We start from the raw sequence: 19,093 nt of genomic DNA on the forward strand, positions 1-19,093 counted from the left end.
CCCCCCCCATGCCTCTGATTGGTTGGAGCAGCCAGTAGACACATGGGCTGCCACTGCCCCCTGGCCCAGCCTGTCTTCACTCCCTACCCAGCCCTACATGGGGGTGGGGAGGGGGAAAGTCTCCCCTGTCTCCCTGCAGGTATAGGGATGGGCTGCCACGTGCTGCTGCTCTCCAGCCAGGTCACACTGCCCCCCTGCCCCAACCTGGCTCTGTTCTCCTGGCCAAACCCTGCTCCTTCTGGCCCTGCATAGGCATGTGGATGGGTCACTGCCACGCCACTGCCCTGGCCAGGCCATGAGCCCCCACCCCCCGCCTGCCTTGGCCTAGCTCTTCTCCTTTCGGCTCAGCTGTGCTCTGGCTCGGCTCCTCATGGCCCAGCCCCACTCCCCCCACCACAACCCAGCCATACCACCGTGCCTCACCCCACCCCAGCTCTGCTTTCCTGGTCCAGCCCCGCTTTCCATAATCCCATTCCCCACCTTCCACAGTACCCACTTACCGTGAGATGGGCCCAGATGGGCTGGGTGTCTGTGGCTGTGGCTGTGTCTGCAGTTGCAGCGAAAAAAACCAAGGCTAGGCCAGTCCCTGTCTGCTCGGGTTGCAGGGCTGAGAGACTGCATGAGGGCCACTCTCGCTTAATCGGGGGAAAAAAAGAAAAACCTTTTATTTTTATACAGAGCCCTGCTTTTCTCCACTTTTTTTGCGGGGCTCCTTTTTCACACATTTCTCTGATTTTTGCAGAAAATCCCTGATTTTGTTTTTCCATGAAAATTGTGACATTGTGATTTTGGTACATCCCTAAATATAAATAATATTTAATTCTGTTACTCTTCCATAACTAAACAAATACAACAGCACTGATTAATTGCATTTTTTAAAATAGATTTCACGAATAATTCGGACAGCATGTGGAAATGCTTTACTTGTGGGAGTTGGTGGTTCTGGAAAACAGAGTCTTTCAAGGTTGGCCTCTTTTATAGCAGGATATAGGATATTTCAGATCACTTTAACTAGGTAAGAAATTGATTTTTTTTTTCTTGCTTTCCTTTTTTACACCTAGAAACTAATGTTTTTTTTAAAAAAATAAAATAAAAAAATCTGTATTTAGCCACCACCTTAAAAGGAGTAAATTAAAAATAAAAAGATGTGATCAACTTATACAGTATTGGTTGCAGGTAATTTTACACTAGGGTCTTGATTTGGCAAAATATCCCTTTTTGGAAAAATACTTTTAAGCTGATGCTTAAGTACTTTCCTAAATCAGGGTCTTCCCATTGATTTAACTGAAAGATGGAATGTATCCTGGCCAAAGTGGGTGGATCTTATAATCTGAAAGTGCTGTAATTCTATATTGTATTTTCAGCTAATTTGTGATTTCTGTTATTCTTCATAGATCATATAATGTGAGCAATCTTACAGATGATTTAAAACTGCTGTATAAAGTAGCTGGAGCAGAAGGAAAAGGCATTACCTTCATTTTCACTGATAATGAAATAAAAGATGAGGCTTTTCTGGAATACCTTAACAATTTGCTATCCTCAGGAGAGGTTAGAGCCTCAAACTAACAAGCTGTATTTTAGCAATAAGAAGCTGCAGTATTTGTTCTTAATTGATTTACAAAAAACTAGAACTCTTGGTTCCTTCTTAATTGATTGTCATTTATTCTGGTAATAGTTTATGGAGCAGACAAGAATCTGTATCCCAAATACTGCAAATCTTGGGACTGTCTGGTGGAGCAAAACTGAATCTAGATCAGTGCTTTTGCAAAGGTGTATTTGAGTCTTAAAAGTATAGTACTTGTCTTTGGAGCACAGACAAGAAACCATGCCTCCTCCTTCCAGCAGTGGGCTGTAAGCATTCACCCATGGGGGGATGGTCTTCTCTTATATGCTCCTTTTACATGCTGTGCATTGTATATTACGCAGTCATTACTTAAAAAATAGAAATTACAGTGTTAACACAAACTGCAATACTCAGAGTGCTGTCATTAATGACCATGGCATACTTTGTCTAGTATACTGTGCTTCTGATCCTGTGATCCGTAACTCTTTGCACTCAATGGCCCAATATCAACAGGAGGAGTGGGCAATGGCTTTAATTAGCTTATTCTGTACCAACTGGTTAGAACATTCTTATTAAAAATGGGAGTTAGATTTGAATCACTTTAGACTGAAGAGGGCTAAACCCAGGTCTCCTATTTCCTAGATGATTGCTCTAATCACAGATATATTGTGGGTACAGCCACCAGCACCAGTCTTTGACAGTATTGAATTCAACTCAAAATTAGCAAGTTCTACTCCAAGTGCACCTAATGAATCAAGTCCCTCTAAGGATATAGGCATCTCCCCAGCATCAAACAGGATCGCTTCTGTGTCTGTGCATGCCCAGAAGCTTCTAAACCAACCAATTTTTTATGCATAACATTAGATAAACCAGGTAGAGAAAGACAGTGATATATTATAATTATGAACTGTAATCATTATAATTTAATGCGATTTCTTATCCTGTCGATTTTGATTTTGTTTAAAGATTTCTAATTTATTTGCTCGGGATGAACTAGATGAAATCACTCAAGGATTAATATCTGTGATGAAAAAAGAGCTGCCTCGAAATCCTCCTACATATGATAATCTTTATGAGTATTTTATATCGCGGGCAAAGAAGAATTTACATGTAGTTCTCTGCTTTTCTCCTGTGAGTTTTATTTTTATAACTACCTTATTTGTTTCCATAAATAGATTCTCTCATATATATATTGTAATCATACAACTTTTATAATTTTGGGAATTGTTACAGACAGAAACCCAAGCTTTAAAGATGAATAAAAATATGACTAAAATCTATACTAAAATTGGTGGAGCTATTGCAAATAATAATTGCCAAAATTTAAAGAGAGAACAGTTGAAATTGGAATCATCTTTTATATGGAAAGACTATTCAGGGTTTTCTTGTTTTTCTTCTTCAACAGTAGCAAAATTTGCTGTAAAACAGCAAATGAAGCTTCTTTAATTGTTTTAGATTTTTGTGAAGGTCACAGCTGCTTGGCAAATAAACAGGAACCCTCTAAGCATGCCAGAACAGATGAAAAACTTTACCTTTTAAATGAAATTAAGGTCCTGCTCATTTGAAGTTGTTACTTCTTATTTTGTTGATAATATTGACGATTTCAAGGTAGTTAAATAAAATAGGATGCAGCAGTAAGGTAAACACTGTAGCACAAGCCTCCTGGGCTGCCCAGTGCGTCTTGACAGCTGTCACTTCCACTGAGCTCCACCAGCTCCCATCGTAGCCTGGGTGACAGTGGCAGTGGGGGACTTGCCATGATGACATGCTCTGGGACTCTCCTGGAAAACTAGGGCTGGGCATAGGGAAGGATCTGCAGTGACAGTAGGGCTTGGGGCTGTGTGTTTGATAGCTGATCGGGGTGTCCCCAGCTCAGCTGTACTCGGCTGCCCTTAGCAATCTGTGGCAGGCTGGGAGGTGTGCAGGAGTACCCCCACCTTCTGGCCTTGGCCAGTGCAGACATCAGCATGCCCACCCTAACTGAAGAATGTCTTTTCACTCATGATTCAATCTATGCACCTTAGAGAAACCTGCATAGATTGGATTGATTCTGCCTCAGGTTTTTTGGATGTCTGGACCTAGCCTATGCATAAAGTTATAAGGGTAACAACAACATTAACAAAAAACAAACTAAGATGATTCTTTTATATGCACAACATTTTTTAAAGACTTGTATTTGATATCAGCTATTCTATATTAAACATTGTTTTAAAATTTTCACTCCTTTTAGGTGGGCGAGAAGTTTCGTGCCCGTTCTTTGAAATTTCCTGGTCTGATATCAGGCTGCACTATGGACTGGTTTAACCGGTGGCCTAAGGAAGCTCTTGTTGCTGTAGCTAGTTATTTTCTTTCAGAATTTAACATGGTCTGTTCCACTTCTGTTAAAGCACGTGTAGTAGAAACTATGGGCCTCTTCCATGATATAGTTTCTGAGAGCTGTGATAATTATTTTCAGAGGTAACATTTTATGCAAGTGGAATAGTTAAATAACTACAAAATATTGTCACCAATAATTTTGTCATTGTAATAGATGATGTTATAATTAGCTTTCCCAGTTTACGGAAGTGAAGGTAATATGCCAATAAACACAAAGACCATAAACACTAATTGCAAAGATAGTATAGCCATGTTACCTTTTTTCTCACTGTATAAGAATGAAAAGGATAGAATACATTTTAATATAGCTTGTATGGGTAACTGGAAATCAGTCTAATTGTCATCGTTATTCTAAAGAAATACTGGGATTTTTTACTTCATTAAATGCTTTTTTTCCTATATTTTTTAACAGTAATTACATTACAATTAAGGTCTACCCTGTAAAACCTATATTTAACGCAAAAAATGAAAGCCACGATATTGTTGTATATTAAATAATAACTATTGATATTCTGTTTGTCAGATATCGACGAAGAGCACATGTTACACCCAAATCTTATCTCTCTTTCATAAACGGTTATAAAGAAGTTTATGCTGATAAGCTAGAAAATATTAATGAACAAGCTGAACGTATGCAAATAGGTAAGATGGATGGGGTTAAAGATAACTTCTCATATGTGATCTCAGATGTGCTTTTATAGTGCAGTATCTTATTCACTGGTCATTTAAGATAAATCCAGTCCCAAACTAGAATTCTACATGTTTAACATGTAGAAATGTGTGTTCATAATATGGCCATATTAATTGGTCTAAAAAAAGCACAGACAAACATTAAAAAGTGGTTTAATAATCTATTTGAGCATTCCCTGTATGAAAATAAAATGTTTAATATTTTCAATTTACCTTTTATAACAGAAAATACAAGTTGAAAATAGCCAGAAATAACACCTTTCTGACTGGCTTAGATTTCAAAAAGGCAGCATAAAGTTACCCGACTTTTTCATGAAGTTCCTGCATTAGTAGTGGGACTTCAGGGCAAAGATATTGCTTTGCCTACTACTTCACCTACTATTTTTAATATGGCTGGAAGTGAGAGTATGAGGAAAGTGATAGGCTTTTGCTGCCTCTGCTGCTGATACCTGTAATAGTTTATAAAAGAACTTCCTTAAGTTCATTATTATAATTAAAACAGGTAATGCTGTTTATTATTAAGACCGACCCATATTTCTCATTATAAGACTGTGTTTTCATTTGCTTGTAACTTTGTAAGAACTTTACCATTCAGAATGACATTTTCCATGTTAAGTATTTGCCTCAAGTGAGGATGATCTAGAGCAGGGATGTTAAAGATATGGCTTATGGGCTGAATCCAGCCTATGAAGCCCTATCATCCAGCCTGTGGTACTGCATGTAAATCTTGGACTGAACCTGCACATTGTATGTAGCATGCCCTGGACTGGCCCCACATGCAGCATGTGCCATCCGCACCCCTGCATGCTGCATGTGGAGGCAGTGTGGCATACACTGTGTGCAGGCCTGGAGCCAGTGCATGTGCTACACATGTCATGCAACACCTGCCTGTGTGCCAAGTCCAGCTGCTGGCCAGCCCTGTGCTCTGCATGCAGCCTGTGGGGTATGATGAGCTTGATACCCATGATCTAGAGGTTTCAATATTGCTGATGGAACATGGGATTGTCAATACAATAATGAAATTTGTTCTTTTCAATTAAAAAAAAATTAAAGTCTTCATTAATTGAATTTTCAAGATGAAAATGAGCTGCTTAAAAGCTGGGGATGGCCAAATTTGAGACTGGTTTTGCTACTTGAATCTATCTCCTTGTTTATATGCATGTATATGCATGATCTGACCTCAATACCTGGAAAGCTCCTCAAATAATCTATTGTGAAGCACCTTAAGGAGTACAAGGTAATCAGGAGTAGCCAACATGGATTCACTAGGAGTGAGTCATACCTGACCGACCTGATTTTCTTTTGTGATAAGGTGACAGACTCTGTGTATGAGGGAGAGCAGTGGATGCGATAAAAGCCTTGCTAAAGTCAAGGTATAACACTCATCCCTGACATTCTCATTAACACGCTAACAATATAAGACTAGATGAAAGTAGTGTAAAATGGTTGGATCATCTTGCTCAATGAGTAGTCCTCAGTGGCTCAGTGTCTAGTTGGAAGGAGGTATTAAGTGGGGTTTCCCAGGATTCTGTCCTTCATCCAGTATTGTTTAAAATCTTTACTAATGGATGATGGAATTGAGTAGATTCTTAATAAATTTGCAGATGACACCAACTTGGGTGGAGTTGCAGACATTCTAGAGGGGAGGGCTAGGATCCAGAATAACCTGGATAGACTGGAAAAATTATTCAAAATCAGTAAGCTGAGATTCAGTGAGGACAAGTGCAGAGCCCTGCATTTGGGACAGAATAATTGCATGCACAAATACAGATTGGGGAATGATTGGCTAAGCTGTAGTACAGCAGAGAAGGTCCTGAGGGTTACCATAGACCATGAGCTGAATATTAGCCAACAGTGTGCTCTTATTACAAAAAAGGCCAACAGTAAAATGGGTTGTATTAACAGGAGTGTCACTTGCAAATCAATGGAAGTGATTTTTCTGCTCTATTTGGCCTCACCTGGAGTACTGTGCCCATTCCTAAATCCCACAGATTGCAAAGAGTTTAGCAAAGAGTGATAAAAATGATTAGGGGCCTAGGAGGCAAGGCTTATGAAGAAAAGTTGAAAGAACTAGGGTCAGGAGAAAAGAAGACACGATTTGAAAAAAATGTTCAAATAGCTGAAGGGTGATTATAGAGAGGGTGGAGATGGACTTTTCTCAGTGGCTGTAGGGGACAGGAGTAGAAGCAATGGTTTCAAGCTGCTGCAGAGGAAATTTTAGGTTGGAGATGGAACTTTCTGAGGGTGCTCAAGCATTGGAACAGGCTACCTAGAGTAATTTTGGAATCTCTATCCCTGGAAATTGTCAAGGGTAGGTTGGACAGACACTTGGCTGGGCTGGCTTAGTCAGGGATAATTCTACCTTAAGCACAGGGCTAGACTAGACCTCATGGCTAGCTACAGACAATCAAAAAGCCCAAGGCTGAATCGATTCACTCTTTGCAGGTTAGTCTAAACTGCACAAATTAAATTGAAACAGAGTTGAACAGACATTTGCCTTTGATTCAGGAAATGCAGCCACATGCCTGCAGTGTCTCAGGCCAGAAGCCTGGGGGCACTAGAGCATGGCTCTCTGGTTGTGTGTTCACTTCTTCCTGATGCCCCTGAGGTCTCTGGGATTTGCAGTCCAGATGTATAAGAGCAGCACTCTGCAGCATTGCTCATGATTTCTTCTTCCTGCTTCCAGGTGCTTCTGGGATTTGTAGTCCACAGTTGTAGCTAGCAGCAAGTTTGAGCAGGGGAAGGGGTGTTTAACCCCCCTCCTTGGCCCCAGACCCCAGTTGGGGTTTTCTTGGAGGGTGCAGTCCCTCACACTTTCAGACTGGGCTGCATCTCCAGCCGGGCTTGCCACCAGCTCCCCCCTTGTCAGCCAGCTCTCACTGCTCCAGCTAGTGAGCAGAGGGGTGGGGCCAGCCCTGGTCTCTGGAGCAGACAGCACAGCCGAGCCTGGGGCTGCAAAATGCTGGGATGCTGGAGGACTCTGATTTAACTTGAACCAGGAAGGGGACTAGAACAGAAGTTTCATAAACTGGTTTGAGCCAAATCAGTTAAGTCAGATACTATATTCAACCCGGTTTATCTGAAAATAGTTTCAACCATTTTGAAACTGGTTTATGTTCACTGAACTTCTGTTCTATTACAGGTTTAAACCAGTTTCTGATCACTTAAATGGGTTTATGTGTAAATTCTGTCCCTAACCCATAAGTTCACTTCCAGCTCTACTTTCTTATGATCTTCTGATTATGATATAGTCTTTAACTGCATGACTACATGCAGTTTTTTTCTATGATACATCTACTTCATTTCTTGTACATTAAGGATGATGTTCACTTAATTGGCAGATATTCAATATTTATCTTTGTTTATCATTGTGTGGCCCAATGTTTTATATACTGCATGCTGTTGAAACTCCTCTCTGAATATAGGTTTATTAATTTACTCCTGCATTATGACAGTCACCACAAATATCTTCACAAATACTATATGATTTATTTTCAGAATTACCCTGTAAGGTAATGTATTATTAAGGCCATTTTGGAAATATGAAACTGAAATGAAATTTTTGGGAATATTTTTTATGATGCTGCAGCAAATAGCTGTGTGGGAATGGTGAGGTGGTCCAGCTGTTTGCTATGGCGTTTATTTCGAAGGGTTCTGTTTTGAAGTAAAAGCTTCACCAAATATACATGGCTTGTTCTTATTTCAGCAACCAATTGTAAATTAAGCGTATTGTGATTCACCTGGATATGAATTATTTCGGTTTTACTGTATTAGAATAGTGAATCTCAACCAGGGTGCCGTGGTACCCTGCCATGCTGTGAGATCCTTTTAAGGGTGCTGTGAGGTGCCACACTCAAGTCTTTGAGAATTTGTGATCTCAAGTCAGATTTCTGTTTGGAAATCAGTAGAGTAAAATATACATATAGACAAGCATTTAAAGGGAAGAGTTACTGTTACATTAACTGGAGTTCTTTGAGATGCATTATTTTCTTATCTGCCTCTCCATATCCTATTTTAATCCATTAAATTAATATAATCCTGGATAGTTTTTCATTGTTAGTAATGTCCCAGCCATGAAAATCAAGCCTAGTTGTCTTGTTCCTCGTGTCATCATTTATGTAGGAGTTCCAGTTATGCTAGGCTATAGTTAAGCTAAAGATCTGAAAAGGAGCTCAGGAAGAACAGGCCACATGACTGCTGAATGTCCTAACAAAAAATGTAAAAATAAAAACACACTAATGAGTGAAGAAGCTGAGTCAAAGAAGGGAGGAGCATAAAGAGTAACTGAATAGCTCAAGAAGTAATGTAAAAATAAGAACACATTAATGAGGCAGAGATAAAAAGAACTGAAGATGCAGGTGTGCAGACTTGGTGAAAGAGACAAGTAGAAATAAACATCTCAATATGAAGACACACAAACTTTCGCATGAGATTAGGGCATTTTGAGTATAAATACATGGGCTACTAGATTTGTTTTTCATAGTGACCTTGGGGAGCGTGATTGTAGTGCGTCACTACCTGTCACAAGCAAGATTCACTAAATTGGGCTGATTGTTAAACAGACCAGTTGGTGTACTGTCCAAGTGACAGTAAATGTCCCTGAGTTTTGTTACCAAACATAAAGTCAAGTCCTTTTTTCTGTATCACCCACGGAATCTGGAAGGCTGCTTGCTAGCGTCCACCTTCCGGAACACAAAGACCCCAGCAGCCTGCACGTCCAAAGCGACAGCAGCAAAAGACCCCCAGAGAAAACACTACTATGCTTCAAAACAACCATTTGCACTTGTGAAAAATAAATGGAAAGCACAATCGGATCAGAATGGTATTTTTATATGTCTTTTGTCTCATTTTGTTCAGTTGTTAATGAGTACAGAAATTGCAGGGAAAAATTAGATCCTTGGGATCCATAGCTATAATAAATGACAACATTAACAGAAAATATCAATCTTCACCTTTCTGAACTGCTATTATATTATATTTGATAGGTCTCTCTAAGCTGATGGAAGCCAGTGAATCTGTAGCTAAACTCTCTCAGGAGTTGGCAGTTAAAGAGAAGGAACTGGCTGCAGCTTCTATAAAAGCAGATAAAGTGAGTACTGGAGTGCTAAACCCACTTGTGATCTATATCCATTACAAAAGTAGCAAAAAATAGCTTAGAGGACTACAATAGTGTAAAAGGTTTACAATCTTCCCCATGTCAGGAACCTCTCCATGTAATGAGTACAAGAAAATAGTGTATGCCATTGTTCAAAAAGGGAGTGTGGTCTCAGCACATGATTCTGATTCTTCAGCACATCTTCCACAGTATCTGTCAGGCTAGGAACAGACATTCAAAAAGCATGAGCCTGAATTGATTCACTCTTTGCAGGTAAGTCTAACCTGGCTAGGCTGAACCAGTTTGTAACTGTTCAGACATCCCCTCTGGACTGAAGAAATGCAGGAACATGCCTGCAGTGGCTCAGGCTAGAAGCCAAGGGGGGCGGGGGCGGGGGTGGTGGTGCTAGAGCAGCCCTCCCTTCCTGTCCATAGTGCTGAGCTGAGGGTTGAGTGTGGCTATGTCCCGACAGGATGCTCTGATTAGGGAGGGGTTCCCCCCTCCCCACCTTGCTGTTGATAAGAGCATTTAGTTACACAGCAGGAAGTTGCACAGGGACTTGTTAGCATTTATCAGCCCATCAAACAAAACAAAAGGCTCTTTCATTAGTTTAAGCTCTTCTTAAATTTTTTTTCCGAGGAAGGACTGGAGGAACATTACTAGATATCTATTAATTAACTCCAAAAAGCCCTAAGCTGACACTGTCCTATCTGCCTTTGTCCTGTTTCCCACAGCCCAGACCATAGCCAGCATGTGGTATGCTGGCTAATGCTGAGAGGTGTCTGTGTAAGGCAGAGGGAAGCGGGGAATCCCGGCTTGAGCTGGAAGTGGTGGAAGGATGGCAAGCCAGGAGGAGGCCAAGCAGATGCCACTGTACCTGCAGTCTCTGCTGGAGCTCCAGTCAGGGAGCAGAGGGGAGGGGCCATCCCAGCCCTCTGGAACATAGAGCTCCTCCCAGGGCTACAAAGCCTCTGGGATGCTGGAGGACTCCGATTTAACTTAAACCAGGAAGGGGTCTGGGACAGACATTGAATAAATCAGTTTGACCCAAATCAGTTAAGTCTGATACTACATTCAACCCAGGTTTATCTCCAACTGGTTTCAGCCATTTTCAAACTGGTTTTTGTGCACTGTACGTCTGTTCTGTTGTAGGTTTAAACCACTTTCTGATCACTTAAACTGGGGGCAAGCCCTGCACAGCCAGGGCGGGGCATGGGAATAAGCCGCAGCTCATCTGGGGCTTGGGGAGGAGGGTGGCTCCTGCCACTGTATGTGCCACAGGAGGGCATGGGGGGGCATGTGCCCCTGGATCTGCATGGGGCAGGGCAGGCTGTCGCTGTGGGCTGGGGCCGGGGCTGCTCCAGGCTCTTCCTGGTGGGGGCTGTGCTGCACTGTGTTCAGGACAAGTGGCAATGGCACTGGGATGGGGTGGGGTGACCACAGCAAATTTTGGGGTGGCTGCAGGCCCTCCCACCCATAGCTCCCTCCCAGTGCCACTGCTGCCTGCCCCAAACACAGCGTGGCAAAGCCCCACCCCTCTCCAGGAAGAACCCAGCACCACCCTGGCCCCAGCCTGCAGCAGCAGCCTGCCCTGCCCCATGCAGATCTGAGGATCACATGCCCCCCTTGCCTCCCAGGGTGTGCATAGCAGCAGGAGCTGTGCCCCCCCAGACGAGCTGCCCTAGGCTGCCCCAGCCCCAATCCCTCACTCACTGCTGCCTGTGTGCCCTACCCTACTCCTGCTGCAGGTGTGGGAAGCCCATGGCCAGGCTGCATTGTGACCCTACCGCTGCCCTGTATTTGCGGGGGCTGTGCCCCTTTAGCCTTCTGCTACATATGGTCTTCTGTAACTTCTGTCTGTGCTGCCTCCCAGCTTTGAGCTGTTTTCAGAATGGGAGAGGAGAAAGGGAGTGGAGGGAGTTCAGTTTGGGACTTTTTCAGCCCTTGCTGGAAGGTGAGGTGGGTACATTGAAGCCCACACCCCCGAGGTGGAAGGGCTTCAATACGCCCCCCCCAACACTGGCTAGGGAACCCCTAAAACTGGGAACCCCTAAAAACACTGGCTGGGGTCCCTCTCCTCCCTCCCCCCCCTCATTTTGAAACTGGGACAAGCTGGGAGAGAGGAGGGGCAGTTTCTGAGTGAAACTGGCTGCAGGTTCACAACTAGCAGGTAGATTCTCCTCCTCCCTGGAACCAACAGTGAACTTCTGTTTGGTCCAGGTGATCATGGTAATTCAGAACACTTCCTGTAAAGCCTTCTGAGTTATAGTGGGGAGCTGCACTTCTGTTTGAGCCCTAAGATGCCTAAAGGATGCTTAAAACTAGTTTACACATCTTATTGTGTGGACAGTCCAAGGGTTAATAGCTCCCTGAGCTGACTAAAATTAATGTGTAACAGTCCTAAGGACAATTAAACACAGTCTTCATGAGAGGGAATACAAATAACCTGACCCTGTTTTAATGAAAATGTTGCTACAGGTAAGTGGGTTAGTTAAGTGGTTTAGCTGAGCCTCTGAAAGATACCTTCACACCTCTGATCAGAATGGAAGATACTTTCTTGAATTATGATATTGAAGGAAGGAGGAAAAGGAGGAACATGTTTTTGCTTTTCCTTCAGCATTGACCCCTTTTCCCCACTTCAGTAGACAACATTGCTTGTGTGAAGGATATAGGTATTAATTTGGAAGCAGAACCAAGGAACATGCAGTTTTCATATTTATGTCACCTTTGACCTTCTAAGTTTGGTGATCTTTTGCAGGGGTGTAGGTTGTAGCCATGATGGTCTAAGGTTATAGGCAGACAAGGTTCTTAGGGTAAACCCAATATCTTTGTAGTTTTTGGTGCTCTTTGTTGCAATTTTGAAAAAGAGAAATGAACAAATAAGAAAATATAAAATTGAGTAGAATCCAAACTGTGTAAGCAAGCTAACTTTAAATTGGAGATTCCAGTCATCAACTCAGGGGGTCCCATTGATACCAATACCAATATCAAGCAGACTTGATAACCTACAATAAGAATTCAAGAAAAATGCAGGCTTTTTAACATCCTGAACTTGAAGAACCAAGGCAAAATCTCTCATAAACAAAGGTATACTTATGTCAGCAGAGACCTCTTGTTCCACCTGGCTTTATTTGTGTTGTGGCAAATACATTCACTTTACCAAGTGACAGAACAGTGGGAGGGGCAGGGGGGCATTATAATTAACCTGCTCTCTGACAGCTTCAGATAAGTTTAAAAAAGGAAAATATTTCTCCTAATCATCTGAAGAGAGAATCTACAGTTTGGACCATAAAGAACATGGGACCTTACTGTTCTGCAATAGCAGTCTTCTGTGTAGCAAATTAACTCTGCTTTATCTCTCCATGCATCTTTCTTAAGTCTCTGGTTTATTTTGTGCATTCCATTCTTGCCAAACATCTAACCATGCCGCTACCTTTGAGTCAATAACTTTTATTGGTTTATGAAACATACGTATAAATTGTAGAAATCACAGTGACGTCCAAGCACAATTTCTACATTTGGGATTAGGCTCTTGAACTCTTGGATAGCTGCCCAAATAACAAAATCAAGTCCTGTGGTTCTGGGTATATTTATATCTCTTGCATAATTACAAATACACACACACACACACACACACACACACACACACATATATATATATATATAGTATAAGAAATGCTAAATAAAAACAATATTTTAGATTCAGATTTCATTGTATTTGCAAATGTATTAATTCATTCCATTTTTTCATATTCTTATTTTTTATCTTAATGCTAGGTGCTGGCAGAAGTTACAGTAAGTGCTGAAGCTGCAGCTAAAGTAAAAAATGAAGTCCAGGGTGTGAAAGACAAAGCACAAAAGATTGTAGATGAAATTGATTCAGAAAAAGTAAAAGCTGAGACCAAATTGGAGGCAGCTAGACCAGCTCTAGAAGATGCAGAAGCTGCACTGAATGTGAGTAATTTTTTTATATTTTCATGAATTTACTGGGCATTGACTCACATGTTGAAAGAATGATTAATTCTACCAGAACAAAGCTTCATGCCATTTTGAGAGTTTTCATTCTGTTAATTTCATACTCAAACCTTTTGTTAATAGTTGCGGAGCTCACATTTTACTTCCAAATGCATGCTGAATTCCTCTTTGAGAGGGACAACTTACAAAAGAACCATGGGAGAAAGAGGTGATGTAGAAAAATAAAGCAGTAGTAACTTACATAGGAGCAATCTGCTGCTTAAATTATTAGTAAGTGGGCTATGTTGCTGTAGCTATGGTAATGTAGTATCAACAGGCACTAACCATGACACCACTGCTACTGTGCAGTGGGGTTAGAAACGCTAAGGCAAGTACTAAATGACTGTGCAATATCAACCATGCAGTGGGGCTCATGTGTAGACACGTCCAGTATATAACAAGAAAAGGATTCAGACAATTGCAATTCAGAAAAAAATTAATCATCCTCTCCAAACTGAAATCCATTCTGATAATAGAATGAACCAAACTTGCAAAATCATCACACAAGATGCGCTTGTAAATTACATGCCCCCGGACACATCTATACAAGATGCCAACTGTGCAGTAGCCAAATAATACTGTACAGTAGCATGTCATGGCATGGACAGTACTAATACACTACTGCACAGTATTATTAGGCTAGTGTACTGTAGCATCACTTAAAAAACATTTGCAGGCACTACTTCTCAGTAATCAGTAACCAGTGTCTCGTGTAGATGCACCCTGCATCTACATGCACCTTGACAGTTCCATTTGTGGCTGTGGTTACCTCTTGCTAAGCAAATAGCAGAATGCATATATATTTTCAGGAATAAATTAACTTGCTAGTTTGAAATGACCTTTTGTTTAGCAGTACCCTAATTATTTGAATGATTATTTATTTAAGCTGTACCCTAAAAGTAATACTAATAAAAAGTCAAAGAGTAGCAGCTCAGGACTTTAATAACTTTGCCAGGCAAGAAAAAATGTATTTGATTTCACAATAGTTGGCCACATTTACCAAATACTCGTAAAGCCCATTTTCTAGCCTTGTGTATTGTATTGCCAAAAGCATTATCCTGAAATATAAACTCTTAAAAGTGTAAGCTATACATCTTTCTGCAATCTTTTAAAAGCTTAATTCCATAATGTCAGTATTATTTGTTTTTAATTTTGATTTTCAGATCTGTTTCATAGCATTGAGAACATCTTTCTGAAATGCATATTGATTCAAATATATTTCAGCGGTAGGGAATGGCAATGTTTGGTAAAATAATCCCAATAATTTATCTACCAAGCATTTATAGATCAAATTTCCCTCAATGAAAAGAGCATAAAAAGAATAACAGTAATAATGAAATGCTGAATGAAAAAGAAATATTATATAGTGCTTGGGCAGTAATACTACTTTATTTTCCACAATGCAGACCATCAAACCAGTGGATATTGCCACAGTTAGGAAGCTTGCAAAACCCCCTCATCTAATCATGAGGATCATGGATTGTGTTCTGTTATTGTTCCAAAAGAAAATAGACCCAGTTACGCTGGATCCAGAAAAGCCTTGCTGTAAGCCATCCTGGGGAGAGTCACTAAAAGTAAGTAGCATTTCTAAGCAAGGAATCTTGAACAGTTTCTAAAAAAAATGGCAGTATGAAAGAAATCAATTAACTTATATCCTAAATCCTTGTTCAAAATAGGGACATAGGTCTGTAAAAATGGACACAAGCATATACTTGTACAGCAACATTAATATGCAGAAAGATTTGACAGAACAAGTTTTGCTACATATTTACTGTGATGGGTCTGTTGCTTAGAGATTTCTTGGGTACATACAAAGTTATGTCTAGACCCTTGTGATAAAATTGCAATGAATGTACTAAAACAAGGGGGTATAGCATATGTGTTCCCCTAATTCAGACTATTTCATTAGGCCAATTAATTTTAAAGTTTTCATAATAAAAGTCCTCTCTGCCCTTGTTCTCCTAGGGTATGGTATTCTGCCCCTCTTCAATAGCTTGAAGGGGACAGAGCACATTGGTTTGTTTTGATTTGTTTTTGGCCTACTAGGGGTTGAAGTTGGGGGGAGGGAGTGGGGTTCCTCCTAGGGGTTGAAGTTCTCCAGGTAGGCAGTCCCTTTTATTTTCACCAGACCTTTGTTTTGAATATTTAGGCTTTTAGCAGAAACAAAAAAAACAGTGCATGCTGTGAAGTCGCCTTTCCCATTTCCCCATTTTTCTCTTGTTCAGAATAAGACAGGATAAAGCTAAACTGATTTTGCTTGCCCCATCATGGATAAGAGAATGTTTTCTATACTTTACAAAACATACAGTAAAAGATTTGTCTCCCTGTCAGGCAGCAAGGCAGCAGGCTAGTTAAATTGCCATTACCTGGCCCTTGTTATCTGAGTGGCCTGGTTGTCATTGGCTTAACTCTCACAAGATGGCACCAGTTGTCTCTCAGGTGTGGCTTACCGCTTTGAATCAGCCTCCCTTTTGATATCCCGCAACCTACTCAGAAAAATTTGTCTAGCTCTGCACTTTTGGATTTTCTGCTCCCAGTTTCCTAGGTCCTGCTTATTTGTTCCTAGTGTCTTTGGTCCTACTTGTGGATTCCTAGCTTCCTTTGCCCTGGGTCCTGCTTCCTGATTTCATCCTGGTTCCTGGTGACCTGTTCCCAGTTCCAGACTCCAGCCCAGACCCTTTGTGCTTTCAAGACTACCTTGCCAGCTCATTGATTCATTGTGCTTCTAGACACCTGTCCTCTGACAGCCAGCTTCTGACTCATGGCTTAGATAGGTGATTGCCCATACAGCTATAGCAGCCTGCTTCAGATCCCCTGGCTAGTCACACCAGGCTGGATCCCTACCCTCATTCTGCCTGACCTCCTTTGCCCTGTGGTTCTACCCAGGGGGTGACTGCCTACCTTTTGCTCCCTTATAGACTTTGGCTTCCTGGCCTGCCTGCTTCTGATCCCCTGACCCTGGCTCTAGTATGGATCCTTGCTTCCCTGACCTTGCCGGTTCCTGATCCCCTGTGCTGTGACTCCCAATAGGGTTAAGTCCCAACTGCCTGTGTCCTAGGTGTGCCCCTGACACTTCCAATAAACACAGATTTGAGTTTGCAAAACAGTTACCATCCTAACCCCTAAACTTAACAGCATGGAATATAGGACACTAATAGACCTGGAAACAGACCTGGCTCAAAACAATTTTCGAGAGATTCTTCTCTATTGCAGAAGAAATCAGTCCACAGATTCTGTGTCCTTAAATGGGAAGTTTTCCTATTTGAGCAAATAGGCTGCATCAACTTTGATCCATATGTAAATAGTGCCTTTATTTATAATTCTTAAATGCATGTTGGTCTAGAAAACTTTTGAGGTCCCTTCCAATCCTATGATTTTTATGACTTTATCATTAAGAAAGTACATCTGATAGTTATTTTGTGCTCCATCTACTAATGCTAACTTAGTTGAGGGATTCATGAAGGGACTTAGGAATGTTTGCCTTCCTGTCGAGTGTCATAACCCAATGATTTTTAGTGCCTCGGCACATTGGAATTTTCCTGCCACATGGAGCTTTCTTTGCACGGTGGATTTCTCAGCTGCAGAGAGAGAACCCCGGTGCAAAGAGCTCCCGCCACACGTATGCAAATTAGTGTCCCACTATTGGTCAATTCTAAATTATTCCTACATGGCAGCTAGCAGTTGGCTCGCTAGCCGTATAAAGGGTTACAGCAGTTTCCGCCCAAGTCGGAGGACTCCACAACCATCTCGTGGGGAACTCTGAGTACGCTGTGGAGCCTAGCAAACTCTGCGTGTGTCTTGGAGGAGGACATAGGGGCCTGATCAGCTCTTAGCCACTCCCCGTCATAGTGGAAAATTTGACGTACCCCCGTGTGAAGTGCTCGTGGAGTCGTACATCGACGACTCATCTCGGTTCAGTTCAGAAGAGATCTCACTTGTGTTTGTCTGTGTGCAACTGCAACTCAAGCAAGTTTCCTTCCTGCACTGTGACCATCGGCAGTGTAAGTAAAGCTTTCTTTGTAAAACCAATACACTTCTGTGCCTAACTCTACTCCGTCGTGGAAAAACCCCACCTGACGGTCCGGGCTACTGGCCATAGCCTTAGACCGCCCTCGGTCCCAACATCGAGAACACAGTATCAATATGGGACCTCAACCCAGTACTTATTCCACTTACAAAAATCTTTGAAAGAATGGTTCATATTTCATCTTTTAGTTAAGAAAACTTTCTTTGGGGACGTTAAATCTACTAGAAGAGCAAGCAAACTACAGCCTCAGATAGATGACTGACCCTTCATTTACAGTCTTTCACCAGGACAAAGTGGTCCTAGGTCTGTAGCCTAAGCTTCTTCCCAAGTGATAACAGAATTCTATCTTAGTCTTAACTAGTCAATAATTTGCCAGTTTTTTCCTTCAGACTTGACTCATGCAGGTGAAGCAAAATGAACACCTTAGATATGAAGAGAGCTCTAGATTTCTATTTAAACTGGCTTGAGGAATGTAAGTAATCATCACTTTATTTCATATGAAGATAATAGAAGACAAGCTGTTACCTCGGTGCCTGTCTAAACAAGGTACACACATTTCTATACAAAGGTCTGAGAAACATCTTCTCACAGGACTTGGATCACATTTCAGAAGACCAAATGCAATTTCTTTGGCATGTTTTAGATGTGTCCTGGTTTTAAAGATCTGTAAATTGCTATTTGGAACTCAATTCACACTTTAAAAAAATACTGCTGACCAGGGATACAGGTTTTCTGTCTGCTGTGGAAAAACACAGAAAAATACACATTTCCTTCTTTAATGGGGGAAAAAAATTGATTTTTTCCTTTAAAGGAGAAAAATGCAGGAAGCCGTGGGTTTCCTCTTGCAGGCTGGCAGAGTTCCAGCCTGCAAAGGGCTGCTTGGGGCTGAGGGGAGCAGGATGCCGGGGGTGTCCTGTGCATGTGTGCATACACATGCACGTGGGCAGCCAAGCAGTGGAGGACAGCAGCTCCCACAACTCCCTCCAGGTAAGTCTATGGTGGGGCACAGGAGACGCGTAGGTGGGGAGCACAGATGATGTGGGGGGGTGGGCAAGGCAACACAAAGGGGGGCACACATGCCCCCTGAGTTTCTGCACCCACAGAGGGGCACGGGACTGTCTCTGAGCCAGACCAGCTCCTGAGGAGCTGCGCAATTCTGTACTGCCATTGCCATGCCTCACCATGGTGGCACAGTGCTCCTTCCCATGCCAGGTCCCACCTGCTGGGCTGTGGAGGTGGCTCCTCTGGAGCTGGTCTGGCCTGGATGCAGCCCCGCACCCTGCTGTGGGAACAGAAATCTAGGGGGCATGTGTTCCCCTCCGCCCCA

At 41.9% G+C, this 19,093-nt stretch overlaps 1 protein-coding gene across 1 annotated transcript in view; it reads left to right on the forward strand.

Annotated features, from left to right (window-relative positions):
• Positions 1 to 19,093, forward strand: part of DNAH8 (dynein axonemal heavy chain 8) — a 340,250-nt gene that overhangs the window by 229,529 nt on the left and 91,628 nt on the right. The window contains exons 62-69 of the mRNA XM_025197818.1: positions 885 to 1,015; positions 1,395 to 1,548; positions 2,531 to 2,695; positions 3,795 to 4,021; positions 4,464 to 4,582; positions 9,616 to 9,719; positions 13,503 to 13,679; positions 15,146 to 15,313. Coding sequence (XP_025053603.1) covers positions 885 to 1,015; positions 1,395 to 1,548; positions 2,531 to 2,695; positions 3,795 to 4,021; positions 4,464 to 4,582; positions 9,616 to 9,719; positions 13,503 to 13,679; positions 15,146 to 15,313 — 1,245 coding nt within the window. The remainder of the gene's footprint in view (positions 1 to 884; positions 1,016 to 1,394; positions 1,549 to 2,530; positions 2,696 to 3,794; positions 4,022 to 4,463; positions 4,583 to 9,615; positions 9,720 to 13,502; positions 13,680 to 15,145; positions 15,314 to 19,093) is intronic.

The sequence above is a fragment of the Alligator sinensis genome, unplaced genomic scaffold (assembly GCF_000455745.1).
Source record: "Alligator sinensis unplaced genomic scaffold, ASM45574v1 scaffold198_1, whole genome shotgun sequence".
Classification (NCBI taxonomy): Eukaryota; Metazoa; Chordata; order Crocodylia; family Alligatoridae; genus Alligator; species Alligator sinensis.